The sequence below is a fragment of the Protopterus annectens genome, chromosome 8.part0, assembly GCF_019279795.1.
Source record: "Protopterus annectens isolate FY-2018-M chromosome 8.part0, PAN1.0, whole genome shotgun sequence".
Lineage (NCBI taxonomy): Eukaryota > Metazoa > Chordata > Ceratodontiformes > Protopteridae > Protopterus > Protopterus annectens.
In genome coordinates, this window is record NC_056741.1 from 507,706,220 (window position 1) to 507,733,185 (window position 26,966).

Consider the following 26,966-nt stretch of genomic DNA (forward strand, 5'->3'; position numbering starts at 1 on the left):
CAAGATAGGCAGTATTCATTGTATTACCTTCATTCAGGCCTATCACACAGACTCAATGAGTTATTACAATATCACAAGTCACCTATGGCATGACTCAGCATATACAACTTCCTGATATGGTTGAATACACACTTCAACACACCCTCCACATGGGGTATGTTTCTTTAGAAGGGTGTACATCAAAATGCATCCGAGTTGGGTGGGACACCACCAGATGCATGCATTAACAGACAAATCCTGACTCTTCTCAACTGTGAGGCAGATCAATATGTCATCACAGTAATATCCCGACTGTGTGCAACAATGCTGTGTGAATTGTTAATGCTACATCATGTCTGTTACATCTGCTAGATGTCTTCAAAGGCATAAATGAGGGCATGAATGATGACAACACTATCAGTCTTTTGAGCTTGACAAGCCCAAGGCATTTGACACAAATCCACACTGAGGTAATCAATCAGCACTGTCAGATGTGGCCATAAACAGTTATATCACCAAGTGGGTTGACCAGTGTATCATATATGTGGCATTTCACTACATTAAAATGTATGAAGTGACCTATATCTCAGGTCCAGTGATCAGGTCCATACATCAGCACTGTCTGCTAGGTCCTTTCCTGTCCATTATTTAAGTGATGGACATCACAGAAGACAGACACATCCTAAATCCACACAGCTGCCTGAAGGACTACAGATTGTCGGCAATCATTTACTCCAATTGTGAAATTAATATAATACAGAGAGTGCCGAAACATACCAAAGATTGCTGCCATAGCCATGACAACACCTGCAATGACAAGAAAACATAGGGAGATTTGTAGTCAAGAAAACAAACACATAACCAAAGTATTATATGGACATCACACCCTAAAATCAGACCAATAGGTATGTGACCTGGAGTAAATGATAAGTGGAACATCCACCAGCATGTGGTCATAGTGCTGACTACCACCTAGTATGTAGGGCAAGCACTGAGTATGTCAAGGACATCAACAACAGAGGCCATAATACCACCATAGCTCCCAGCCTTCATCATACCAATAACTGAATACAATGTACCCCTCTTCATGTACCTCCCTACAAATCTTCCATTGATGTGTAACTGAGTATATCACCTTTGTCACAGCGAGCTGTCACACAGCTTATTGGCCATACCTAGGCATTGTTTTTATGGAATAAACATGACTGTCTGATAGTGCGGAACACCCATCAAGTTGTTACATCAGCTGCATGTGTGCTACCTGTTCTGGTGATGCACACAGTACATACATAGCTGTTTGACAACATTAACGGCATGGATATCATTTGTGACAGTGTAGATTGTGCTCTCTCTCTCTCTCTCTCTATATATATATATATATATATATATATATATATATATAAAGTCTATATTACATAGATGAAAAATCAAAATCACGAACGTTCAGACGAGTGAAAATGTAGATAATCGAAATCGCTATTGTGGGGGCTGCACCCCCACACCCCCCTAAAATATATTCCAACTCCGAGATCACCCTACAGTGAGGAAAAGGCAAATTTTCCAATGTTCACTGTACTGCAATCTCACAATATTAATTACAATTACCTGCATTTCCGCTCATATGAGTATTCGAGATTTTTCTTTTTCATCAATCTGATAGGAACCTTATATATATATATATATATATATATATATATATATATATATATATATATATATACACACACACACACACATATATATATATATATATATATACACACACACACACACACACACTATATATATATATATATATATATATATATATATATATATATATGTGTGTGTGTGTGCCATGCCTACCAGTCAACTAGCCATTATTCATCATTCATCATAACTTTGCATACAGGTACAGCAGTGACCCTCCTAACACCACCAGCAGATGTTACGGTTCCGGGACAGTGTGTGTAATTACCCTCATAGAGTGTGGACGTATCATAATAGTTGTACACGTGTTTATGCAGAATCATCTCTTATAACTATCACATATGTTATGTTAGAGGCATGAGATTACTGTTGTGAGACAGAGCACCTCGCTGGCTCTGTTCAAGAGGAATCTTGACCAGTGGATGGGAGATCGTAGGTTTACCCTGGGGATCATCTCTGTATCACTGCTGGACAGAGGCACAGCAAACTAATGGATATAGTATTCTTCAACCTAAGGGGTGGTGAAAGCCACACAACTCTGGCTAGGCTTATAAATGCCCTAGGGCAGATAGCCTAGTATGAACCTATGAACCTATGAACCTATGTATTATTCTGATATTGTCCATGATTGTGGTTAGTTCTTTTAATGTTGTCCATGAGCCTTTAGCTGTTTCCCACTTGCTGGAGACCTCTGCTGAGATTAAACTCATATTCAGGCAAATCAGTTTGCACAGCTTCACAAAATGCACCATACCACAGTTATATGTCAGATCCCTGATATATGTCCTCTGCATTCCTCATGTAAGAATGCTTATCTCACACAGACATCCTCACATTGATATGTCACCTTATGTGACAGTTACATAATAAACATTTCCACTGTGCAGTCCTTACTCTACCGTATAGATATGTGATTGGTGTTGTTGCTACAATCATCTTCCATTGACATGCCCTCATCTGCTGTACATTAGATTGTTTCACCTGTTATTTTCCCTGTGTTCATTCCTATAACTCATCTGTGTGTCCCTATTCAATACACACACACACACACACACACACACACACACACACACACACACACACACACACACACACACACACACACACACACACACACTTCCCCTGAGTGTTTATTTTACATGGCAGTCCATGTACCATTACAGATTATTTACACAGCTTCAGTACAGAATGCTGGGAATGGTATATCACAATACTGTGCACTCTCCTGTATTGTGTTTGGACCATATACTTAACATTCATACCTCTCAATTGTACACAATTTTACAGAATGTCCAGATGTGCTCCTTATCAAATTTGTGGCTTTATGCCATATCACTAGGATAATCTCAGGACTGATGTGACTCTTTATTACATACATTTGAGTTTCAGACTTCAAATCCTTCAGAACACAACCCCCCGGTTGTTCTACCACATTTCTATAGGGCAAATATGTCAAATATGTCCCTATTTCTGGGTCATTGTCCCCCCATTATGTTGGCCTTTGTCCAGATGTCTTGCACTTAGAAATAGAAAAGGATCAATGAAGCCCTGGTGATCATTGTAGCATTCCACACAAAACCGCAGACCAGCAATGTTCAGACTTAAACAGGAGTGCTATCCATGTTTGCCTTCATGGTTTCCTGGCTGGCAACACTGTTGACCATCACAAAACCTCACTTAAATATGGTATGCGGAATGAATGTGCATTGCACGCTGCTGTTCGCCATGCACCATTGTGCACACTTGTGATCTCCATGTAAGCTTTGTAAGAAGCTTACACAGAGTTTATTTAATCCCAGTATTAGGATGTGCCTAATCAATACACTGGCTGTCTGCTTTGTCCTGGCAAGTTATCTGACAGTCTTTTTAAAATGAGTCACAGAAGCTTCAAGGTACCTTGTTATGACTGTGACCATCATTATATTCTTCCCACTATATAATGTTTTGTTTTTCATCATGAAAAACTCTTTTATATTTAATTGCATCTGTCCAATTGTCTATTCCAACATAGTTAAATATTTATAATTTATAATAATGACAACAAAATTGATCATATTTCCATTTCTTGTTCTGCCTGTTTTGTCTCTATCCATCAGCATGTGCTTTAATTTCATGTTCAGAGTTTTTTACTAATTTTATGGAATTTATCATTTCAAACTTATTTTCCTGCTTACATAAATCTTGTAAGTATTCACTTCTCCAAATAGACACCAGAAACCTGTCCAAAAACACAAACAGGATAGACAATCATTCACATAAGCTGGTTGCAAAAAAAAGGTAGATGCAATTGGATTTACTTTCTTCAATACTTCTTTACCTTTGCAAATTTATACATTTCCATGACATTATTTGATTGTATTGATATAGCAAACTATCCCATCAATAACTTTCAGTTCAGCAACTTTCCCTTATATTACGCAGATAATCACAAATCTATAGTTTTGAGACTGTTTTTCACTGTGGACTAAATATGGCATCCTCTATTTTTCCAGTACTTTGTCTTCTTAATACATGAATTTACAGTGTATAATGCAGCCAGGTGGTGAATCTAACTACTTGGGTAGTTTTCCTATATTCTAGTACATATCTCTGTACATGAACAATTCCTGGATGATAGATGTCCTGCTCCTTATTTTCTCCTATTCTTTCCAAGCACTATATCCTCAGTAATTGGTCCAAATTCTCATACTTGTCCAGTACCTGTCCCCTTTCTTCCTTCTACCAATTCTAAAACATTCTCTTTGACCTCATAATATTAATCCTCTATTTCCCCTTTTCTCTCATTCTGACAAGTTCATTTCTAAATATGTTACATAGCTCTATACATGATGTGACTACTAATTAACTATGCTCTGTTTGACTTCTATGTATTTGTTGATTACTTGTATATCATTGTTTACTATGTTTTTTATATAATGTAATTTTTTCTGTCGAGGCACATGGTGATAAGGTGAGGTTTTATGCCCAGTCAGAGTATCCCGGTAAACAAATGCAATAAATAAATCTCACCCTTTTTCATTTCATTGTCTATTGTTCTGTTTTTGATGTTGCTTCATGATTCATGTCTGTAATTCAGTAAACACAGATTTTGTCAACCTACAACCACTTTTTTTTTATTCAGTCACCCTGTCTCCTTAAATGTGAAACCAAGCAAAGGGGGATGTTCCATTTTGTTGGTGGCTCACATATAAAACCACTTAATAAAGCCAAACTGCACATATGAATAATATGAATGCAGAAGCACTAACAACAATTGTCATGTTGTCATTTTTCTTTCATCGCCACTTAACGTTTTGACTTACTAATTTCCTAAGGGAATACAGTGATTTAGTGAAACATATATCAAGTGCTATTGTATTAAACATGTTGAATTATTCTCTTTTTTGCTTGCTCCCTAACCTACTATATGGTTAACAAATCCCAAAGTCACTTATATTCTGGAATAAGCAAAGCCCATTTTCAGAAATGTAACAAATAAATGCTTTTTATATTTGGGTTCGATCAACCACAGTATAAAAAAGTAAGTTGATAAACTCCATTGCTATTGCTAAATTTCCCTTGATCCAGCCTTTTCTGATGTATTATTTTACATTGCTCACTTCAAAAAAGAAAAATCATATTTTCAGAACTGTACTTAGTAAATCAGTCTGAAAATCTTGACTATATCCCCTTACACATTTTATTGTTCATATGATTATTGTAAACATGGTTGCAACATGCAGATAACCTCATTTTGTTAAATACAGTTTCCTATAACCTGTTTTACCCCTCTGATACTGCAACACTATCAAGACAAATGCAGCTGTGTCAAAAATACACTTACCTTCAGAAATAGAATTTACAGTGGGCTCCCTACTGAAATGTCGAGTACCAACAAACCAAAAGAAAAAAAGACTGAAAATATGGGAGAAGAGCAAATCTTGAAACTCTCTCTTGTCCTTTAAACTTCTTTTTTTGGTGGGAGAGACTTATCGGTCTTAGTATATATAGGTCCAGTCTTCCAGCCATTTAGTCTTCAGATTTCAGATGGTTACTGTTATGGTAACAATGCATCACAAACAAATGGCACACAGGCAATGGTTGTAGGCACACAAAGCAAACTTGTAGATAAACAAAGGATGACTCCAAACAGCTACAGCTGAGAATCCAACAGTTTAGTAGAAACACCATTTAAGAAACAAGGTAAGTGCTTTTACAGCAAAATTCCTTCTTCAGATCATAAAAATATGTTAAAAAAAGAGTTTAAATAGTTGGTACAACCAGTCAGAGAGTAGAGAAAACTTAATTAGCAATGATGTCATCTAACACAGAAAAAAATAATTCAACCAGTAAGCTCTCTTGAAAAAACCAAGCCTGCAAAGAGTAACACCAACTCAGTGCTTCAATGGGCAACTCTTAAAGGAGTACAACAGGTTTCTCTAATGTATTCCTCAACTTCAGGGCTCTTTTTCTCCCTATTTACATTGTCCTCTGTAAAGCAACAACAATAAAGCATTTACAATTTTTATAATTCCCCTTACTTCTGTAACAGAAGCCTACCTTCTCATACTGTGATGGTTTCACTTACAAAATGATTCTCTCTCACATTTGAATAAAGCTTGCTGGAGTTGCCCAATTACTGACATCATTGAGGCCAGGCAGTGCAGGTACTTTTTTTTTTTTTTAATCAGTTCCCTCCCCCAAAGTGACATCACCACAGCCGTCATCTGACTCTAACTAAAATAATAAGACCCACCCATTCTGTGATGTCATGCCTCCCTTATCCTTCCCCCAGCCTGAGTGCTGTTCATTTTATTCAGTAGTAGTGTAGTAACACTGATGTTTGGAATACCAGAAATTTGGTATGCATACTTGTACATTCTGGACGGCAAATGAAGCTTAGGTGGTGTATCGCTTGCATACTTCTCTGTTGTATTTGCACCAGATTCTGCTAGTGTGCAGTGCGAGAATAGAAAGATTAAAACATTACCCTGGTATCAGAGGTGGCAGTGCAACATATTCATAGTGGCTTAACATGAGAGTAGCTCTATGCAAGCACCACGTGAAACCTGAACAAGCACCTAGAATTATTCAGTGCAGCTTCCACACCTTAAGTCTGAAAATTAATTCACATACTCACATGAACAGGAGTAGCTGCATATTGATGGCTAAAGGTGTATGGGCATGTCAGGTGGTTACTACACTGCAAAACTGGTATGTAATGGTGGAGATATTTGGAAGGCATGAGCAAACACACCAGTATATTAAAGCCATAGCACCAATTGAACTGGAGGCTGGCAAATAGATTTAGTAAGGGATTTTGTGCATGCACAAATATTTCAACAATGATTCTTTGCAGTGGCATCCATTACCTGATTCAAGGTAAATTAACCTTGATGTCCTTTATTTAAAAAAAAATCAATAAAAAAATTACTTTGTTATAAGTGACTTCTGGACACAAGAAAAAGGAAGGGGAAAATATAGCAATGTGGTTTGTATGTACAAAGACAAATCCAGGGACACTGCAAAAGTTTTTTTTGCAAACCAACCAGTGGAGTAAAAACATATGAAGGCAAACACTGCATACCAACACACTTTGCACATGTAAATCTCAATTTTTAATAAGGTGGAAGCATGAAGTGATACCATAACACTTAAATTAATAAAGATCTAAACTGGTTAATAGTATAAATGTTTTATTATTTAGCTCCTTGGTGCAAGACCTTACTGGATGTGATTGCAGTCAAGTAAGGCCATGGCTATAGTGCAGCAAAAAATGTCCAGTCTAACAAAGGAAATGCTAGAGCAAAGATTAAATTACATGAGTCAAGCACCCTGCTGAGATCTGCCAATCAATGGAATTACCAGGTCAAATTACCCTCAGGACTTTGACAGCTAGGGAATTTAAGTGTTATGGGGGAGGTGAGAAGTAAATGGACTGGAATTCATTGTCTCACAAATTAGTGCCATTTAAACTAAATTAGAAAAAAAGGCAGCAATAGACAGCACTTTGAGTGTGTTCTGTGGCATTTGCACTGTTTCTGTTTTAAGTAGTCATCCAGCAGCAGGGAATGTTACTTACACTGTTCTATTTTACTCAGACTTTGTACGCATGCAACATCTATGAAATGACAGGAACTTTAGGCAAACGGAGGCCTGCATGATGTAACATTTTTGAGCCAAACAATGATTTCTGCGATACTGGATGGCAACCTGATTTATCCAAACCATGTTAATATGCCAGCCTGCAGGTGGTCAGAGTCTGGAAATACATATAAAAATATTTAAAATCCTGTAAATAATCCCAGAGTGCTGTTAAAGTGTAGGAAACATCATGCCATGATGTTTTAAACATGTTTTTTGAGTCTGTGTGTGTGGTACTCCTTTAAGAAAAGGTATGATAGAAAAGTCTTTGTAAAGTAATTCTAACTGATAACTGATCTGTTAAAAAAAAGAAGAAATATTAAAAAACAATCTGTCTATTTCTTGCTCAGTGTCTGTATCAAATTGCTGGTGGTCTGGTAGCACATACGCCCCCCTGGTGCTCTGCTCCATGACAGACCCTTCCTTTGACTGTTGTCTATCGGTAAAGGGCCCTGCAGGATAAAATCTGTAGAAAAAGCATGAGTGGTTGCTGTATCAATTCTAGGGGCTGCAAATTTATATTTTCCTGTACCTCCTTTGTCATCAGCCTATTGGTCTAAGTTTTTATTTTGATCATTTTGCACATTGTTGAAACTCTGATCTTGTTTATATGGCTATCACTACCTGTGATGTGTTCTATACAGGAAAGATGAACTGTACAGTTAGGGACAGGCCTTTAGAGCATGTTTATGATATTCAAAGGAAAAGAGACAACAATGCTTTGGCAAGGCATGTCTGAGCAAGAGGCACTGAACATTCACTTAAGTTCATTGTTTTACAATTAGTTAGTCTGAATAACAGGGGTGGTGATACTAGAAAAGTAACGGACCAAGATGAACAGAAGTGGATTTTGAAGCTTAAATCTTATTGTGAACCAGGCTTGAATGATAAAATGCGTATTAAGCCTTTTCTTAAGAGTCGTCCACTGAAGCACTAAGTGGGTATTACTGTTTGAAGGTTTGGCTTTTTAAAGCTAGTTTACTGGTTGAATTTTTTTTTTTTGCGTTAGATGACTTCGTTGCTATTAGGTTTTCTCCAGTGTCTGACTGGATGTACTGACTATTTAAACATTTTGTTTTAACATGTTTTATGGTCTGAAGAAGGAATATTGCTGCCAAAGTGCTTACCTTGTTTTTTAAATAGAGTTTCTACTAAACTGTCAGATACTCAGCTATGGGTTGTTTGGAGTCATCCTTTGTTTCTCTACCTTTGTGGTGACTTGCTGTTATCTATACTAGAAGACTGTGTTCATTATTTATGCTTGAAGTGATGCACTGGCAAATTTTGTTTATACTAATTCTTACTGTAGACAACGTTGTAGGACCTCTTTCAATCTTTGTTTTGTGACCCTGTTTGTTTTTCCTATAATGACTATGTTTAGTTAAATGAAAAGTGGAATAAAAGGTATCCCACTCATTGATAAAGTGCATATTATTCACTTACAAGATGACAATCTATTGATACGAATAAAAATATAAATCAATACAACATAAATCAATACAAGACATTTCTTAACCAAAGTATACACAGCAGAGAGCTAATGCATTTTTAAAATAGGATAGTGATGATGGATCTGTACTGAAAATAAATATTATGGCATCACTGCATCCTTTAAAATATATATTTAATCCCCATGTACTAACAGCCACAATGTGTTTCTTTTTTGATGTTTTACTGAAATGACTCATATTCTATGCAGAAATAATTGTTCTCTGTTTCACCCTACAGGCAATATCTTTGTGATTAGTTTATCACTTGGAGACCTCATAGTTGGAGTGTATTCCTACCCATTAGTTTCTGTTGCTACTTTACATAACAAGTGGATCTTGGGAGATACTCAGTGCAAGATTTCTGCAATGATTCACACTCTGAGTTTCTTTGTATCTGTCTACAGCATCATGGGTATTGCTATGAATCGCTACTGCTGTATCTGCCACAGTCTCAAATATGACAAGCTCTATAGCATGAAAAACACCTACTGCTATGTCTTTATTACATGGACTTTCAGTTTTATTTTGCTTATACCAACCATATCCTTTGATGTGTTACAGTATGATGAAAGAGTACATTTCTGTGCCTTTATATTTACTGTAAATCCTTCTTTAACTAGTTCCTTGGCAGTATTGCACTTCATCATTCCTGTAATTATTGTCATTTTCTGTTATTCAAGGATATGGGTCTTGGTTATTCAGGTCAAGTACCGTGTCAGACAGGAAAACAAACAGAAACTAAAACCAGCTGAAGTCCGTAACTTCCTTACCATGTTTGCAGTGTTTGTTCTTTTTGCAGTTTGCTGGAGTCCATTTAGCATTCCTGCCCTAATAATGGGATTAAATCCCACAGGAATGGCTTCTGAATTGCCTAGTTGGCTTTATATGTTTGGCTACTTCACTGCTTCATTCAATAACTGCCTTAATGGTATTGTTTATGGTGTCCTCAATCAAAACTTTCGAGATGAGTACAAAAGAATTCTCCTGTCACTATGTGCGTTTGCATCATCCATCTGAAATGATAAAACTGAAGGGCAGTAATGTATTTAAATTCATAAGTATAAGGAGTCTTGCTAAAATGTAATAAATGCTACTTTCTAACTGAGAACATAATTCAGAGTAAGAATTGTTATTCTACATATACATATGCATATGCATGTGTTGCTCATGCTATGTAATATGCTGTCATAAAGATGAAATCAAATGGGTATACGAGCTAGAAGAGGAATTTAAAGGAAAACTGAATGAAGTATTTGTAATAATAACCACAAATGCAGAATTAATTATTATGGCCAGTTCTTTACATGAGAAAACACAACACCACACTCACATTGTCATGTGCAAGTATTGCTAAGTACTAGCATTAGAAATACTTCCTTGGTTATTAAAAATCTGGAAATAGGATTTCCACTTTGTTTAGTATTAGAACATTTGTTTACCATTTTATGTCTCACTTCCAAATCTTTAGTAAGATCTGAATCAGAAAAGTTGCTGACAATTATAATGTGGATAGATTACCAGTTGGATGATCAGTTTAAGTTGCAGGAATTTATCAATAACCTAGAATAGTGGTCTAGAATAAAAACTACAGACTTCAATGTTAAGAAAAAAAGAAAGAAAAGAAAAAAAAACAGGGTCATTGTGCCTTCCAGTGCTGGCTGGCTGAGTGGCAAGAAGAATGGGACTTTATCTGTTAAAGCATGTATACATTAAACCAAAAGCAGTATGACTCCAGGAGATTCAGAAGGTGTATGACAGATTTTAAGGGATGGGTAGTACAGGGAATGAAAGAATAAAGGTGCAGAAAATAGGAATGCAGAATACACCAAAGATATAAGACTTGCAGTGGCAGTTAGTATAGTATAAATGCTGGCACAGCTGGAGAATAAGAAATTAGGTGAAAGATATAGGACAATAATAAGAAGAGATGATGCATTTAGAACACTGAGAAGACAATGAAAGTAGGAAGAAATACATTTTTGAAAGCCAAGGTAAGACTGAGAAGAATTAAGGAAATTGTGAGAGAGCAACAGCAGCAAGTATTTAGGAAGGTATTAAGGGAATGCGCAGAAAAAGGGCAGGAATGTATACAGCAGACTTAAGAAGAGGGAAATAGAAGAAATGCTTTTGTGTGGGGTCTGAATCAACTTCAGTGTATATATAAGCTTGTATTTTATACATCATATACTGTACATTGTTAACTGTACCTAAAAGAGTTTAAATACTTATAAACTCACATACACTGGGATTCAATAAACTCCATGTAGACTTTGCACGAAGCCTACATGGAGTTTACATGTTTATGTGGTGAATAGCACGGCTAATTACATATTCATGCCTCGCACCATGTTTAAACATAAACAAGCACAGTTTTGAGGCTGACAACAGTGTTGCTGGCCAGGAAACCATGCAAAGCAACATGAATGGCAACAGATATAGAGAACTGTTTACTTATGGAAAACTAGGTCTGCAGGCTTGTGTGGAATGCCACAATGATTACCAGGGTTAACAATATAGCACTGTATATGGCCCAAACACAGTACAGGAGAGTGTCTACAGTGCAGAGTATTGTGGAGTACCGTTTCAGGCATTCTGAACAAAAGTTGTGTAAATGACCTAATGGTATATGGACTGCCATTTAAAATAAACAGTCAGAGGAAGTGTGTGTATTGAGTAGGGACATGCAGAAGAATTGTAGGATTGAACACAGGGAAATAGGGCAGTAGAAACATTGTAATGTACAGCAGATGATAATGTAAGACAGTTGTAGCAGGAACACTAATCACATATTGACATGGTACAGTACAGACTGCACAGTGAAAATGTATATTATGTGACTGTCAGACAAGGTGACATAACAATGGAGATGATGTCTTTGCGATATAAGCATCCTGACATGAACAATGGAGAGCACATCAATCAGGGATATTAAATACAATCAAGGTTTGGTGCATATTGTGAAGCTGTGCAAACTGATTTGCCTGAATATGAATGTAATGTCAGCAAAGGTCTCCAACAGGTGGTACACAGTTATGGGCTCATGGACAACAGTAAGCAGAACATGCACAATCATAGAAAATGTCAGAATACTGAAACTAGTAATTCCATGTCTCTGACATAATGTATGTGATTCTGAGTGATTGTAGATGTTTCTGCATGAACACACTTGTACAACTATTATGACATGTCAGCAATCTACAAGGGTAAACATGCACACTGTCCTGACACTGTAACATCTGGTCGAGGTGTTAGTAGGGATACTGCTATACCTGTATGTGACATTACTATAAGTCCAGGCTAGTTGACTGGTGTGCATGGCATATATATGGCACAATCCACACTGTGATGAATGTAACTCATGCCATCAATATTGTCAATCAGCTATGTATGTACTGTGTACATCACCATCAACCATGCATCTGGTAGTATAATACCTTGATGGGGGTTCCATAACATCAGACAGTAATGTTTATGCAACAAAAAGAATACCTAGGTATGGGTGATAAGATGTGTGAGAGCTCACTATGGCAAAGCTAGTACACTTCAGTCACACATCAATGGAAGATGTTTAGGGAGGTAGATGAAGAAGGGTGCATTGTACTCAATTACTGGTGTGATAAAGGATATGACCTATGGAGGTATTATGATCTTTAATGAAAATGTCTTGGAAATACTCAGTAGTTGTGCTACATACAAGGGATTAGCCACCACTGTGGCCATGTGCTGGTGGACATTCCGCATACCATCTACTCCAGGACACAGGTCACATGCCACTTGGTCTACTTATAGTGGTTTGGTGCCTTCATTATCACTGGGTTTGCATTTGTTTTCATAACATAACAAATCCTCCCATGTTTTTGGTTCATCTCATATGTTGTCATGGCTGTGGCAGCAATCTTTTGTGTGTGTTGATATTGTTTATATTATACTAGTATCACAGTTGGAGTCAATGATTGCCCACAATCTGTAGTCCTGCATACAGCTGTTTGGACACAGGATGTGTATGTCATTCTTGACATCTATGACTTAAATAATTAACAGGAAAGGGCCTAGCAGACAGCCCTGATGTATGGACCTGATCACTGGACTCAAGAAATAGGTCACTTCACACATTTCAACATATTTAGATTCCACGTATGTGTCCAGCGGTCTACCCACTTGATGATATAGGTGTTTATGACCACTTCCAATAGTGCTGATTGAATACCTTAGTGAGGATTTGTGTCAAATACCTTGGACTAGCCAATTTCCACAGGATGATAGTGTTGTCATTGTGTGTGTATTCAATGACCTCTTTGAGGACATCTAACAGATGCAATAGACATGGATGTAGCATTAAGAACTTACACAAGTCTTTTTCACATAGCTGGGATACTACCAGTGTCCATTTCGAAAAGGTCCATGATTACATGTTGGTCTACCTCACAGATGAGGAGAGTCAGGATGTGTCTATACATGCATGCACCAATTACTGTCCTCTCCTCCCACTCAGATGGATATGTGTTGATGTACACCCTACTACAGGCACATATTCCATCAAAAGAGTATGTTGAAGTGTGTATCCGATCATGTCTGGTAGGTATATGTTCTGATTCATGCTATATGTGATCTCTGATGTTGTCACTGCACACTGATTCTGTGTGATAGGCCTGGACAAAGGTAATATAGTGTATCTACTTCTAATACTCAAAAGACCACTTACCTGAAACTGAATTTACCGAGACAACAACACCGAACTGTTAATTTACGGAACAATCACACTACTGAATATTTTAACAGGAAACTTATGCATTTGGTCAACTGGAAATTTGCCCTTTTCCCACATGTGAAGGGCACAGTCCCCCCATTTGAGGGGTGTAGTGGGTGTAGCCTCCCACCTGGGTGGGTTTGACATACTAAAGTGTGTTTCTTCATTCAATGTCAACCAAGTGCATACTTTCTTTGTTAAAAAAATGTTGCAGCGTGACCGTTCAATAAATTAGCAATTTAAGTAGTGTTGTCTCAGTAAATTCAGTTTTGGGTAAGTGGTCTTTCGATTATTAGAAGTAGACCAAGACAGTACATACTGCATATCTTGATCTGCCCTAAGGTTTGGACACAATCCCCCACTAAGGTATCATTGAGAAATTCTCACAGCTGAGGATTAACTCTTGTGTTACTAGATGGTTAAACAATTGGTTTACATACAGAACACATACTGTGAATGTTGGTGAGTCAACCTCAACCAGTAGAGCTGTCACAATTGTTGTACCCCAAGGATTTGTGCTGGGCCCTTAACTGTTTGGAAAGCATTTCTTGACAGTCCAGGCTAAAGTATATAGTCTTTGGCCTACCAACTTTGCTGATTATTGCATATTGGATGCAACCATTGAGTCCACAAATGATGTTATCATATTATAGGAAGGGCTAACATGGACAAATGATGGGTGCCAAAGCCACATGGTGTACAGATAAATGCAAACATGTGTCATCATGTTTGCATTCTGCAAAGTGGAAGTCCCCACTAATTACAGCATTATCTATGCCAACCCTGTGCTTAAACCCAATGGTAGATAGCTATCTAAGCTTCGATCACCAAGTTTCCACAGTGGTATGGAAAGGCTATGTCATGCAGCTAATAACTCATGCCATCATATTCACATCTGAGGATGTTATAAAAGCACTGTACTTGATCCATCTCAGAACACTAATAGAGAGTATAATGCTCCCTTTTGCATGTACCTCACCTGACACCTGCGGTAGCTGGAGACACCATAAGGCTTTCTCACCAAGAAAATACAGGGCCTAAAAACCATGCCATGATGTATGTGGATAGAATGAAAGACCTGTCACTGTAATCTGTATTGTATAGGATGACATGACTTCTGCCTGACCTAGAGGCCAGTCTCTGACCCCTGCCTTGATGGAAATACTGTACATCTGCAAATCAGTTACTGTATAGCTGATGACATCAGCAGACTCTGGTGAGAAGAAGATGGTAATAGGTCCTACAGACTGGAGCAAAATGCTCTTTCTAATGTCAAGCAAGTGCACACACACACACACACACACACACACACACACACACACACACACACACACACACACACACACACACACACACACACACACACACACACGCACACACACATGCACACACACATGTACACACACATGCACACATGCACACACACACACACACACACACACACACACACACACACACACACACACACACACACACACACACACACACACACACACACACACACACCAGTTGACTGCAGTGACAACAGAGCCCCCACCTATCTAGCTACACTGACTAGAGAACTCAGTACTGCATGAAATTGATAACTAGCCATGTCCAACTGTCAAAATAATAGTTCTGCATGCTACCAGAATGGTGAGTGTGCAAAGTGTAGTATTTGGTAGTTATGTTTCCAACATGCAGATATACTTTAAGAGACAGCTTTACAAACTATATACAAACAGGTGTCTACATTACTACAAGTATTGGAAAATCTGAATATGTACTGCCATTATTAAGATGTGCATGGTATATAAGACATTATTTTATTTATTTATTTCTGTAGTGTATTTGATATATTAGTGAACAATTACTAAGAGACCAAGGTTGCAGTGCATGGTGGGAGGTAACAGATGGCTGCATTGTAAATATGTGTTATTTTCTTAGTACATTCATTTAGTTTGTGTTTCCACATGTAGTTTCATGGCATGAAGACTAAGTAGAAAATAAACAAAAGAAATACATGCTATTGTCCAATTTGCATGACACACTGCTGAGCAGCAGCTTTGTACAATGGTTGGCAATATGTTTGTGCATGCGAGATACACATTTCTATTGCTTTCCCTGTTTGTGCATAGTTAAGCAGTGTGCAAATGTGAGCCTGATTGCTAAACTATGATAGTTCTCTGTACTGAGTGAATGAAACATACCTGCTGCTTAGCTGACGCTGTGGCAGTAGGTGTAAATGCATAGACACATTTCATTTAGAGCCCAGAGTGTTCAACTCTAGGTGTATGTAATACTTTTAAATAAGTAGTGATAATGCAATGAAATCATTTTTTATGCTACATTCATCATGTGTTAATGTGTGTTGACCTAACATGTTAAAGTGGCATTGCATGGAGATAACTGCTGTACAGAAGAGCCATTCACCATCGCTTGGCATTGGAGTGTGAGGCCAAACTCCACGCAAACATAGAGGCCAAAAAGTGAAGGACTGCATTGCTTTTTTTTTTTTTTTTTTTTTTTGTTATTTATATGTGTTGTTTGTACTGCGGCGGTGGTGCTGTGGTAGTGTTAGCGCCTCACAGTCAGACGTTGCCTGTTCAATTCTCAGAGCGTCTTCTGTGTGTCGACATGCGTGAATGGGCATTCCTTCATTGAAGGTTGTGCGTTAGGCCCGGCAAGCCAGCACGTAAAAATCTACTGCCAATCATTAGCGGACCGGAGTTCCACTGTGGCGAAACCAGGAAAAGCCGAAAGACGCAAACAAACATATGTGCTGTTTGTGATTCTAATTTTTGACCAGATTATAGGTGTTAAAATGGGATAGATAGGAAAGTGGTGAAATGGGGGCAAGCAGAGGAAGAAGAAAGGGAAAGCAATATAGGAATGCACAGAAGGGAGGTAGGAAAGAACCATAGCTATCCATTTCTTCAACAATGTAAAATAAAGATTTGTACAGAATATTAGCTGAATTTGGACTGTCACATCCACAAAGAGGATTGGCACCAATGTAATCATGTTGTATAACCAATTGGACCAAATCAATTATGTCAAGAAGACAAGTGTGCAAAATGGAGAGCTAGGTATGGGACAATTTTTTGTGTGGGAAAGGTGCCTATTTGTTTTTTAAATCCAGTAAGAGAGGAATGCTGGCTAAGAGACATTGCTATTTCTGGGTCAGGTAAGTTTGGTAGGTAAATAAGCCAATATAAACAAACTGGACAAACAAGACAATGCACAGGGATGGTGAGGTTGTGGGACATCATGATTGGGTTGGGGGGAGGCAATGTAAGCCCATGCCCATCTAACATGGTGCCAGTGAGAATCTAGCCTTCACCCACAGGACTGTCATCACCATCTCACTGTCTACTGGAGTGCTTTATGTCTTCTCTTCCTACAGACCATGAAGGAGAGCCGCCTCTCCATTTGACATAGGTGTAAACCAGTGATGCTGTGTATGACACTACACAACACCCCTGGCATCTCCTGGCAAGTGAGCAAATTTCCACTTCCACCAGTATTCCTAGAGGGTAGTACAGCACCAGCTGCTGGGGTAGTGCTACCTGAAGGTGTAAGTTGTGCAGGGGCATCTGAGGAAGTGCTGCCAGGTTGGACCCAGATGTGCTAGGCATCAGTGCTGGAGCTGGTGGAGTGGAGGCAGACTGAACCACTGGAGTTGGCCCATTTCCCTGTGTTGTGAACCATCTAGTGATTTATTACAGATGGATGACATAGAGACATTTTGACAACACATAACAGAATATAAAATAAGAGATAAGGGTTGGAGTGAGAGAAAAAAAAGTTAAAATTAGTATCATCATATGTGACATATAATGCTTCTGTGTGGAGTCTGCATGTCCTCCCTGTGGTCGCGTGGGTTTCCTCCGGGTGCTCCGGTTTCCTCCCACATCCCAAAGACATGTTGTAGGTGGATTGGACACTCTAAATTGGCCCTAGGTGTGAGTGTGTGCATGTGTGTGGCTTCTGTGGAAGGTTGAACAACTGGCTGGCAACTCGAGACTGTAAAACTCCACTGCCAATCATGAGCAGACAGGTGATCCTCTGTGGCGACCCCTAACCAAGAAAAAGCTGAAAGAAGAAGAAGAAGATATGTGACATATAATGCATTATCACAATAGTATAACTATTTTATCTGAAGTATGACATTTAAGTACTTCTTAACAATTGCAAACTATAATTACAGATTGCTCAAAGTAATCCTTGCAATGTGCAGATATTGCACATATGCAAGGTCAAATTATACAAATTAAAGTTAATAGTAGGGCATTTATGCCACTTGTGTAGAATTTAATTTATGTAATTTTATTAAAGAATTGCAGTACTTCCACACCTTTTACTTGTGCTATTTGAACCCACAACCTCTGACTACAGTCTTACACTTATCTCCTAAAGCTGGGTTGAGTTACAGACTGATACAGTCATACCTGTTTTCACAGTTAGGATATGCATGATTATTTTGTTGCTGTTGTATAGAAAAGAAAACATTTTTCTTTAAATCAACAATAATACTTATCTTGTGCTGCACATATACCATGTGTTTCCTTCAGTGTCTCCATAGATGCTCAGCATGGGCTTGCCTATTCATTTCTAATTCAAAATTAGCTGTGAAAAGAAAAGAACAGAAGAGCATTGTGCATACCAGTCTTGTCTATATTTAGCTTTCTATATATTAAAAGCTGTCTTTATTAGCATACTTGCAAAACTATGGGATGTTGCTAGTTGGAAACTCATCTGACCACTAGTTTAGTGTATTCTTCTTGTGCTGTTTTAGGTCATTAAGGTGGTGCTTACACTGTTGTCCAGTGCATGGGATGCCAGTCGCACTGGATACAGCCTTGGCCAGGCTATTCCAAGACTCAGACTTGTACTGGCAGCCAGTAGAGTCTCCCTGCAAAAGCCTTTGACTGTGACACTTTACCTGGAGTCTAGTAAAGATTCTGGACTCTTCTACACCCCTCTAACACCAGACATGCCTAATTGTAAAGCAGTGCAATAGTAAACAATGATTTCCCACCAATTCCTGTTATCACATTTACTGGTAGTGGGCAAAGCTGAGCAACAATGCTTACCACATCTGTGCGATGTTAAGCACAGAGCATCAGTGCCAAACAGAGAGGAAACAAGTTTTGGAAATTGGAAGGTTAATCTGACACTTAACATTAGTTTGAGAAGTGTGTGCTACTGTAACTCCTAGGAGAATTAACTTTGCGACATGCACTGGGGGCATACATTTCATGACCTGACATATGTTTGTTTGGTCTAGTACTCTACTTAAATTGATTTTTACAGTGTGAGATTTAAACCTTTCCATAAGGAACAACCATTTCCTTCCACAGCAGTGAGTTTCTATCTTTGCCACAGAAGTGCTTCTGAAATATAGTCAGGAATTATTTATAAATGCAGAAAACAGATTGAGGTGTCAACTATGTATGTGCGTGACCTGAAAAGGTCCTTGTATACACATTTGTGTATGTGTCTTATTTATGTGTGAAGGCCACCCAAAAACAGAAAGCAGAATTATACTTACAGAAACATAGTAGGCAGTATACCCTCAGTCAGACATCTAAACCTTTAAAACTCCTCATACATATAATTCGTATCAGCTCCACTATTTATAATTATGTATAAATTATGAGTAATATTTAATACAATGTGAAATGGAACAACAGTAAAAATGCCTGGAATTTCCTACATTAGAACCCAAAATCACATGTATGGCCTTAAACTTACACCGGTTGCAAAAAGAAGATTGAAATACCACTTTGATATTCTTCTGTTCATTACTATAAACAATAAAAATATGTTGCACTTCCTGTATTAGAACCCAGTGCAAGCTGCATTTCAGCCTTACACTTACACCTCCTAACACAGGAACAGTTAAATAACATTTGAATATTCCATATTCATTATTAACCTCTGTGTGTTAACCACCACAGGTCATTTACCATGTTTGCATGGTGCCCAATACACAGTTGATATGATGTATCAGTTTTGAAATTGTTGGCTGTCTGATTCCTCTCTGCAGGTGTTCAATGGCTGTAGGTGTTGGGGAACCTTGCTAACTGCTGCTCAGTGTTGCTTAGCAGTGTTGCATGATAGAAAGCAAAATAAAAATGCAACAATGTATCCTTTTTGACATTTAGAATGTCTATGCCCTGTCTGCAGGTGTTCTGCCTGCTTCCTGCGTGGGCCATTAGTCCAGGTTTGTGTGCTAAGTGTCACACAAACGAGATAACAAAGCTGAACATGACATTTATTCTGTTTCTCCATTTGCTCTGTTTGCACTAAGCAAACTGTGTAAATACTGTCCATAAAAATAAAATAAAAAGAAAAGAATATTAGGAGAAGAGAAGAAAAGAAATCTTTTGAATAAACAACACTACAAAATGTATGTTGGTAGACATGAAATATTTTTATACAGGTGTGGATTTGAACTTTCACTCCAATGAACCTTCAAAATACAGGAAGGGAGTCTTATGCCTATTTGCCACATAAACAGCTTTGCAGCAGTGAAGGAAATTCATTGTGTATACAAGCAACTGCAACAGCATCCACAGTATTAACAAAACATGACATTTGTACACTTTTGAGTTGTTTGTACATGTATTAATTTAAGATACTGTGCACTGAGTGATCACAACCATTTATGACTATTGCTTGCAGAAATACATCTCTGTCTTATCTCTCTGTGTTTGTTGCTCATTATTCTCTCATCTGAGCAGTAATCTGAGACATGTACTCTGTAAGGCATTCTTTATAATTGTTTTCAAAATGTGTAAGGATATTAAAGACTACTGATCCTGATAAGGATTGATTGTATTTTTCAGTTATATGCTGGATATACTCACATGTCACTAAGAAAAAAAAATATATATATATATGCATTAGCAAATGTTACTTTTATCTGTATGCATTTGCCAGATGTTTACTGATGGGATGGGCATTTTTGTCAGGGCATTTTACTTTCTCAGCTACAAAACCTTATTAACCATCATCTTAAATGCTAATGTTGCAAATGTTTTTCTCTTTACACCCTTCTATTGTTATTTTAGTGAAATGTAAATGTCCTATATTGTCAATGACACAGGGCAGTTAGCCTTCTTGAATTGCCAATAGACACCTCTAGGGGAATGCTAGCTACAGGTAGAGGTGACTGGCAATTGCATACAACTGAATGTTCTGTTGTAAATGTGTACACATGTTTTTGGGACAGTTTATTTCATAGCACTTTTAGCAATTCACTGATGGTTTGTTAGCAAAGTGTGTCATTTGCCTGTTGTTTGGAGTGTGGGGGGTCAAGTTACATTTCTGTGTTGGTACAAACAAAACTGTTTGTACAAAGTTTTGCTTTGCTACTCATGCATCTGGTGTAACAACTCTCTAAGGCCAAAGACACTGCATCAATGGGCCCAGACAGTATCCCAGGATGTCTTCTAAATAGCAAGAAGCATGACCTATCATGCCCTCTAGAATTGCTGTTTGACTTTTGCCTCCAAACATGCTTTGTGCCTTATGAATGAAGAAGAGCAATAGTCATCCCTCTGCACAACTATAGGCCATCTACAGACTCTGGAAACTACAGAACAATAAGTCTCATTAGTCATATATGTAAAGCTATGGAAAGAATTGACATGGAAATGATCAACAGTGATATAGTAAACCTGCAGATACTCGACCCAACCCAGTTTGGTTTCATCAAGTGCAGGTAATGCCTACTCAACCTGGTGTTCTTCTTTCAGATGAAAGTGCTTATTTTCATTAAAGCTTGTGTCCTGGAATTCTAAACACTGCTGTGCTCATTTTGGTTTACTAGTTTGGGTTGCTGATTTTTGTGGTTCTGTCTTTCAGAAGGTTACCAAAGGAATGGATGAGGGCAAAAGGGTTCACACTGCCTATATTGACATTGCCAAGGCATTTGACACAATACCCCATCCTGGCATTGTTGCAAACTCAAGATGTTAGGTAGAAACACGCATGACACCCAGTGAATAACCAACTGGCTGACATACAGGACCAAAGAAGTTAGAAATGAGGAGTTCACCTCTACAAAGAAGTGGAGTCCCTCAGGGATAGGTCCTTGGACTGCTCCTTTTTAGCATTTACTTCTCTGAAGTGAAGACCAATGTCAATGGCCTCTGGCTGACTAAATTTGCAGATGATTGCAAATTAGGAGCTGTCATTGAATCCCACCCTGGCACAAATTTTCTCCAGGAAGGGCTGGCACAGACAACCAACTGGTGTTAGAGGCATGGACTAAAACTAAATGCCAAGAAATTCATAATAGCATCCTTTGGGAAGTCATCCACTCCTGGCAACTATCATATTGAAAACACACCCCTTAGTGCTGACCCAGTAGTCAGGGACTTAGGGATACACATAGATTGTAATCTAGCCTTTGAACACCACATGTCTACAGTAGTGAAGAAATCCTTCTATGTTGTGCAACTTATAAACAAAGATATGGCATCTTAGTCCAAGGAAGCCATTGTTCCACTGTATTTGGCATTTATCAGACCTATCATTGAGTACAATGCCCCCTTGGTATATACCTAACCAGGCACATGCAACAACTGGAACATTCACAGGGATTCCTCACAAAAAGAATACAGGGCATATGTAAAATGTCCTATGCAGACTGCCTGAAGTCCATTTCCCTGTATTTTGTCTATTATAGGCTTTTGAGAGGACATATATGCCTGGCATACAAGGCATTGTCAGACCCCATGATGGACCTCCTGCATATTGAAAAACAAACAGCAGAATTACATGTGCTAATGATTTAAACCTTGCCTGTGATGTACCTGCTGGAGAGACAGGTATGTATCCCACAGATTAACCCATCTCTCTGGAATGGACTCCCCATCTTTGTGGAACAGAGTTCCCCCCAACCCAATTCAAGTGCAACTTGGACAATTGGCTGGGAAAAAGGAAACTCATCCCTAATAGACACAGGCAACCTTTAAATGTTTCATCTTCCAAACCCCTGCTTACACTTATCAATGGTATCAGAGCTTGTCAGAGGTTTAGGATGATTGGCCAGACTTAAAAAGACCCTTGTGGTTGTTAGCCTAGTAAACACATATGAATCTATGAGCCTATTGGTGTTCTGCATCATCCAACAGTCATGTATATTCCCCAGAAAGATTACCTAGTTATGGCCAATAAACTGTGTTGCAGTGCACTGTGACAGAAGTGGTACACTTCAGTTACACATCATTGGAAGATGTGTAGGGAGGTACATGCAGAATGATGCATTGTTCTCAGTTATTGATGTGATGAAGGCTGGGAACCATGAAGTTATTATGGCCTCTGATGTGCATGTCCTTCACATACCCAATAGTTGTGTTACATTCAAGGGAGTAGTCAGCACTGTGACCACATGTTGGTAGCTGTACCACTTACCCTCTACCCCAAGACACAGATCACATACCTATCTGTCTGATTATAGGGTGTGATGTCCATATTATGTTTGGGTGGTGTGTCTGTTTCCTGAATCAACAAATCCCTCCACGTGTCTCATCAATGCAGGTGTTGTCATTGGTGTGACAGAAGTCTCTGGGATGTGTTGATACTGTCTGTATTATACTAATATCACAGTTGGAGTCAATGATTGCCTACAAAGTGTAGTCCTTCAGGCAGGTGTTTGGACACAGCATGTGTATGTCATCTCTGATGTCCATCACTTAACTAAATGGCAGGAAAGGGCCTAGCAGACACCGCTGATGTACCGACCTGATCACTAGACCTGAGATATATGTCACATCACACATTTCAACATAGTGAGGTGCCACATATGTCATACACTGGTTTACCCATTTGGTGATATAGCTGTTCATGGCCACATATGACAGTATTGATTGCATACCTCAGTGTAGATTTTTGTCAAATGCCTTTACCTGTTCAAGTTCCACAAGATGATACTGTTGTCATCATACATGCTCTCAATGACTTCTTTGAGGACATCTATCAGATGTAATAGACCTGATCTAGCAGTAACAAGTCACACAGATCTGTTGCACACACCTGGAATATTACTAGTGTACATGTAGAAGAGGTCCATGATGACATGTTGATCTACCTCACAGTCGAGGAGAGACAGGACGTCCATATACATGCATGCATCAGGTGCTGTCCCCCCACCTCAGGTGGATGGATGTTGATGTACACCCTTGTATGGGAACATAGGCCATGTGGAGGGTGTGTTGAACTGTGTATTCAACCATATCAGGAAGGTGTATGTTCTTGGTCATGTCATAGGTTATCTGTGATGCTGTCACAACACGTGGATTCCATGTGATAGGCCTGGATGATGGTAAGACAGTGCATACAGCCTATTGTGATCTGGCCTAAGGTTTTGAGAGTATCACACTCGCAGGTATCATTGAAGAAACCCCCAAGCTGGGGATTAAACCTTATATCAGTTGATTGATAAACATTTGGCTCTCTGAAAGAAAACATGTGAAAAGCTGATGAATCAACCTGTACCAGTAGAGCTGTCACCATTGCCAAACCCCAGAAATCTGTGCTTGGCCCTTCACTGTTTGAACTGTATTTCTCAATAGTTCAGGCTAAAGTATGTGACCTTTGGATTACCAAGTTTGCTGATTCTTGCATATTGAGTGCAATCATTGAGCCCACAATGGAGATAACATAGTACAGGAGGATCTAACACACACAAATTAATGATGACAAAGACACACAACTTACAAATCAATGCAGAAATGTGTGTTTGCAATGTTGTCCATCTGAAAAGTGGAGTTACGTGTTAATTGCAGCACTGGCAACAGTACTGCTATGCAGACACCCAGTGATGCAAGCACTGGGAACACATTTAGACAGCTAATTTGAACTTTGACCACCAAGCTTCCACACTGCTACTGAAAGCCTATATTGTGCACATCATAAGTCATGCCATCATATTGAGATCTTAGGATTGTATGACAACACTGTAGTCAAACCTCATTACAGCACTAATATAATGCATATTTTACATGTACCTCATAAGACACATGTAGCAGCTGGAGAGACCACAGGGCTTTCTCAGCAAGATAACACAGGGTCTACACACCATGCCATGATGTACGCGGATATATTAAAAGACATGTCACTGTAAACTTTATTGTTTAGGATGAGGTAACTTCTGACTGGCCCCCAGGCCAGTCTTGGACCCTACCCTGGTTGGAGTACTGCATATACAAAAATGTTATATAGCTGATGACATCAGCAACATCTGTTGAGAAGACGATGACAGTGTCCCACATGCTGGTATAAAATACTGTCTGAAATGTGAAGCAACAGCTCACACACACATACTTGACTGCAGTGAAAACAGAACCCCTAATTATGTAATTGCACACGCTACACAACACAGTACTTAACTCAAGCGTCATAGCTTAAGTCCAACTTGGAATGTGTCAGACTACACTTTATAGCTGATAACATCAGCAGTGTCTGTTGAGGAGAAGATAACAGTGTCTCACATGCTGGTATAAAATACCCTCTGTAAAGTCAAGCAACAGCTCATATCTATACCCACACTGCTGACTGCAGTGAGAATAGAACTTCTAACTATCCAACTACACAGACTACAGAACACAATACTTTATGGAAGCATTACAGCTCAAGTCTGATTTATACAGATGTGTGGGTGAACTTATCACAGATGACATCAGCAGGCCATGTGGTAGACAAGAGGATGGGAGATCTGTATGCAATGGATATGTAGGCATGAGCAAGTATCAAATTACTGGCAATCCATGTAATTGGAGAAGTAACTGTAGGATAAACACACCTACTCTGCTGTGCAGGCACATGCACACACACATACACACACACACACACACACACACACACACACACACACACACACACACACACACACACATACACACACGCAGTTAACTGAAATGAGAACAGAACCCCTACCTGTCTAAGTACACAGACTACAGAATACACTACTTAATACAAGTGCCACGGCACTAGTCTGATTTATACAAGAGTGCAGATGACATCAGCAGGCCATGTGGGAGACAAGGGTTTCAGAGGCCTGTATAAAATGAATATGTAGACATGAGCAAGGATCAAAATACTGGCAATCGGTGTAATTGGAGAAGTAACTGTAGGATGCACATGTCTACTCTGCTGTCTAGACACACACACACACACACACACACACACACACACACACACACACACACACACACACACACACACACTTGACTGCAGTGAAACAGAACCCTACCTATCTAAATACACAGACTACAGAACACGATATGTTACACAAGCACCCCAACACAAGTTTGATTTGCATAAGAGTGCAGGTGAACTTACAGTAGATGACATCAGCAGGACATGTGGGAGTCAACAGGTTGTGAGGTCTGCATAGGCACATAGCTTCATAGGTTCATATGAGGCTACTAGCCTAATAGCACTAGAGTATTTAGAAGCCTATGTGTGTAAAAGCACAAGTACCCTTATTGATTATAGTTGCGTGGTAATTTTAGTAGAGCATATTTGTCAGCAGCATCAAATGGCCCCAACCATGAGTGACATAGGTGTCAGCCCAGAGGTGACTTTGCAATTACCCAACCAGTAGTCAGGGTTGCACTTGAACAGGGTCATTGAGGAGCACTGTTTCACATTTAGTGGAAGTCTATTACAGAGGAGCATGAATCTTTGTGGGATATATCTGTCTCTCCAGCATGTTCTGTTTATGTCACAGGCTAGGTTGAGAATGCTAGGGCAGATTATAGTTGTCCCATTTGAATGGCAGATGTCCATCATTTTCAGAAGGGCAGGGTCTGAGACTGCTCTGCAGGGCAACCATAGATCACCTCTCAGCAGCCTGCAGGAAACCGAGTACAGTGACAGTTATGTCAGTCTTTCCATGTTTGTCATGTTTGGAGGCCTTGGGGACGCCCAGGCACAACCCA

General features: G+C 38.9%; 1 protein-coding gene across 1 annotated transcript in view; it reads left to right on the forward strand.

The window, feature by feature from the left end:
• LOC122808293 (melatonin receptor type 1C-like) overlaps positions 1 to 10,298 on the forward strand; it is a 97,440-nt gene extending 87,142 nt beyond the window's left edge. The window contains exon 5 of the mRNA XM_044079258.1: positions 9,520 to 10,298. Within this exon, the coding sequence (XP_043935193.1) occupies positions 9,520 to 10,298 (779 nt within the window). The remainder of the gene's footprint in view (positions 1 to 9,519) is intronic.
• The last annotated feature ends 16,668 nt before the right edge of the window (positions 10,299 to 26,966 follow it).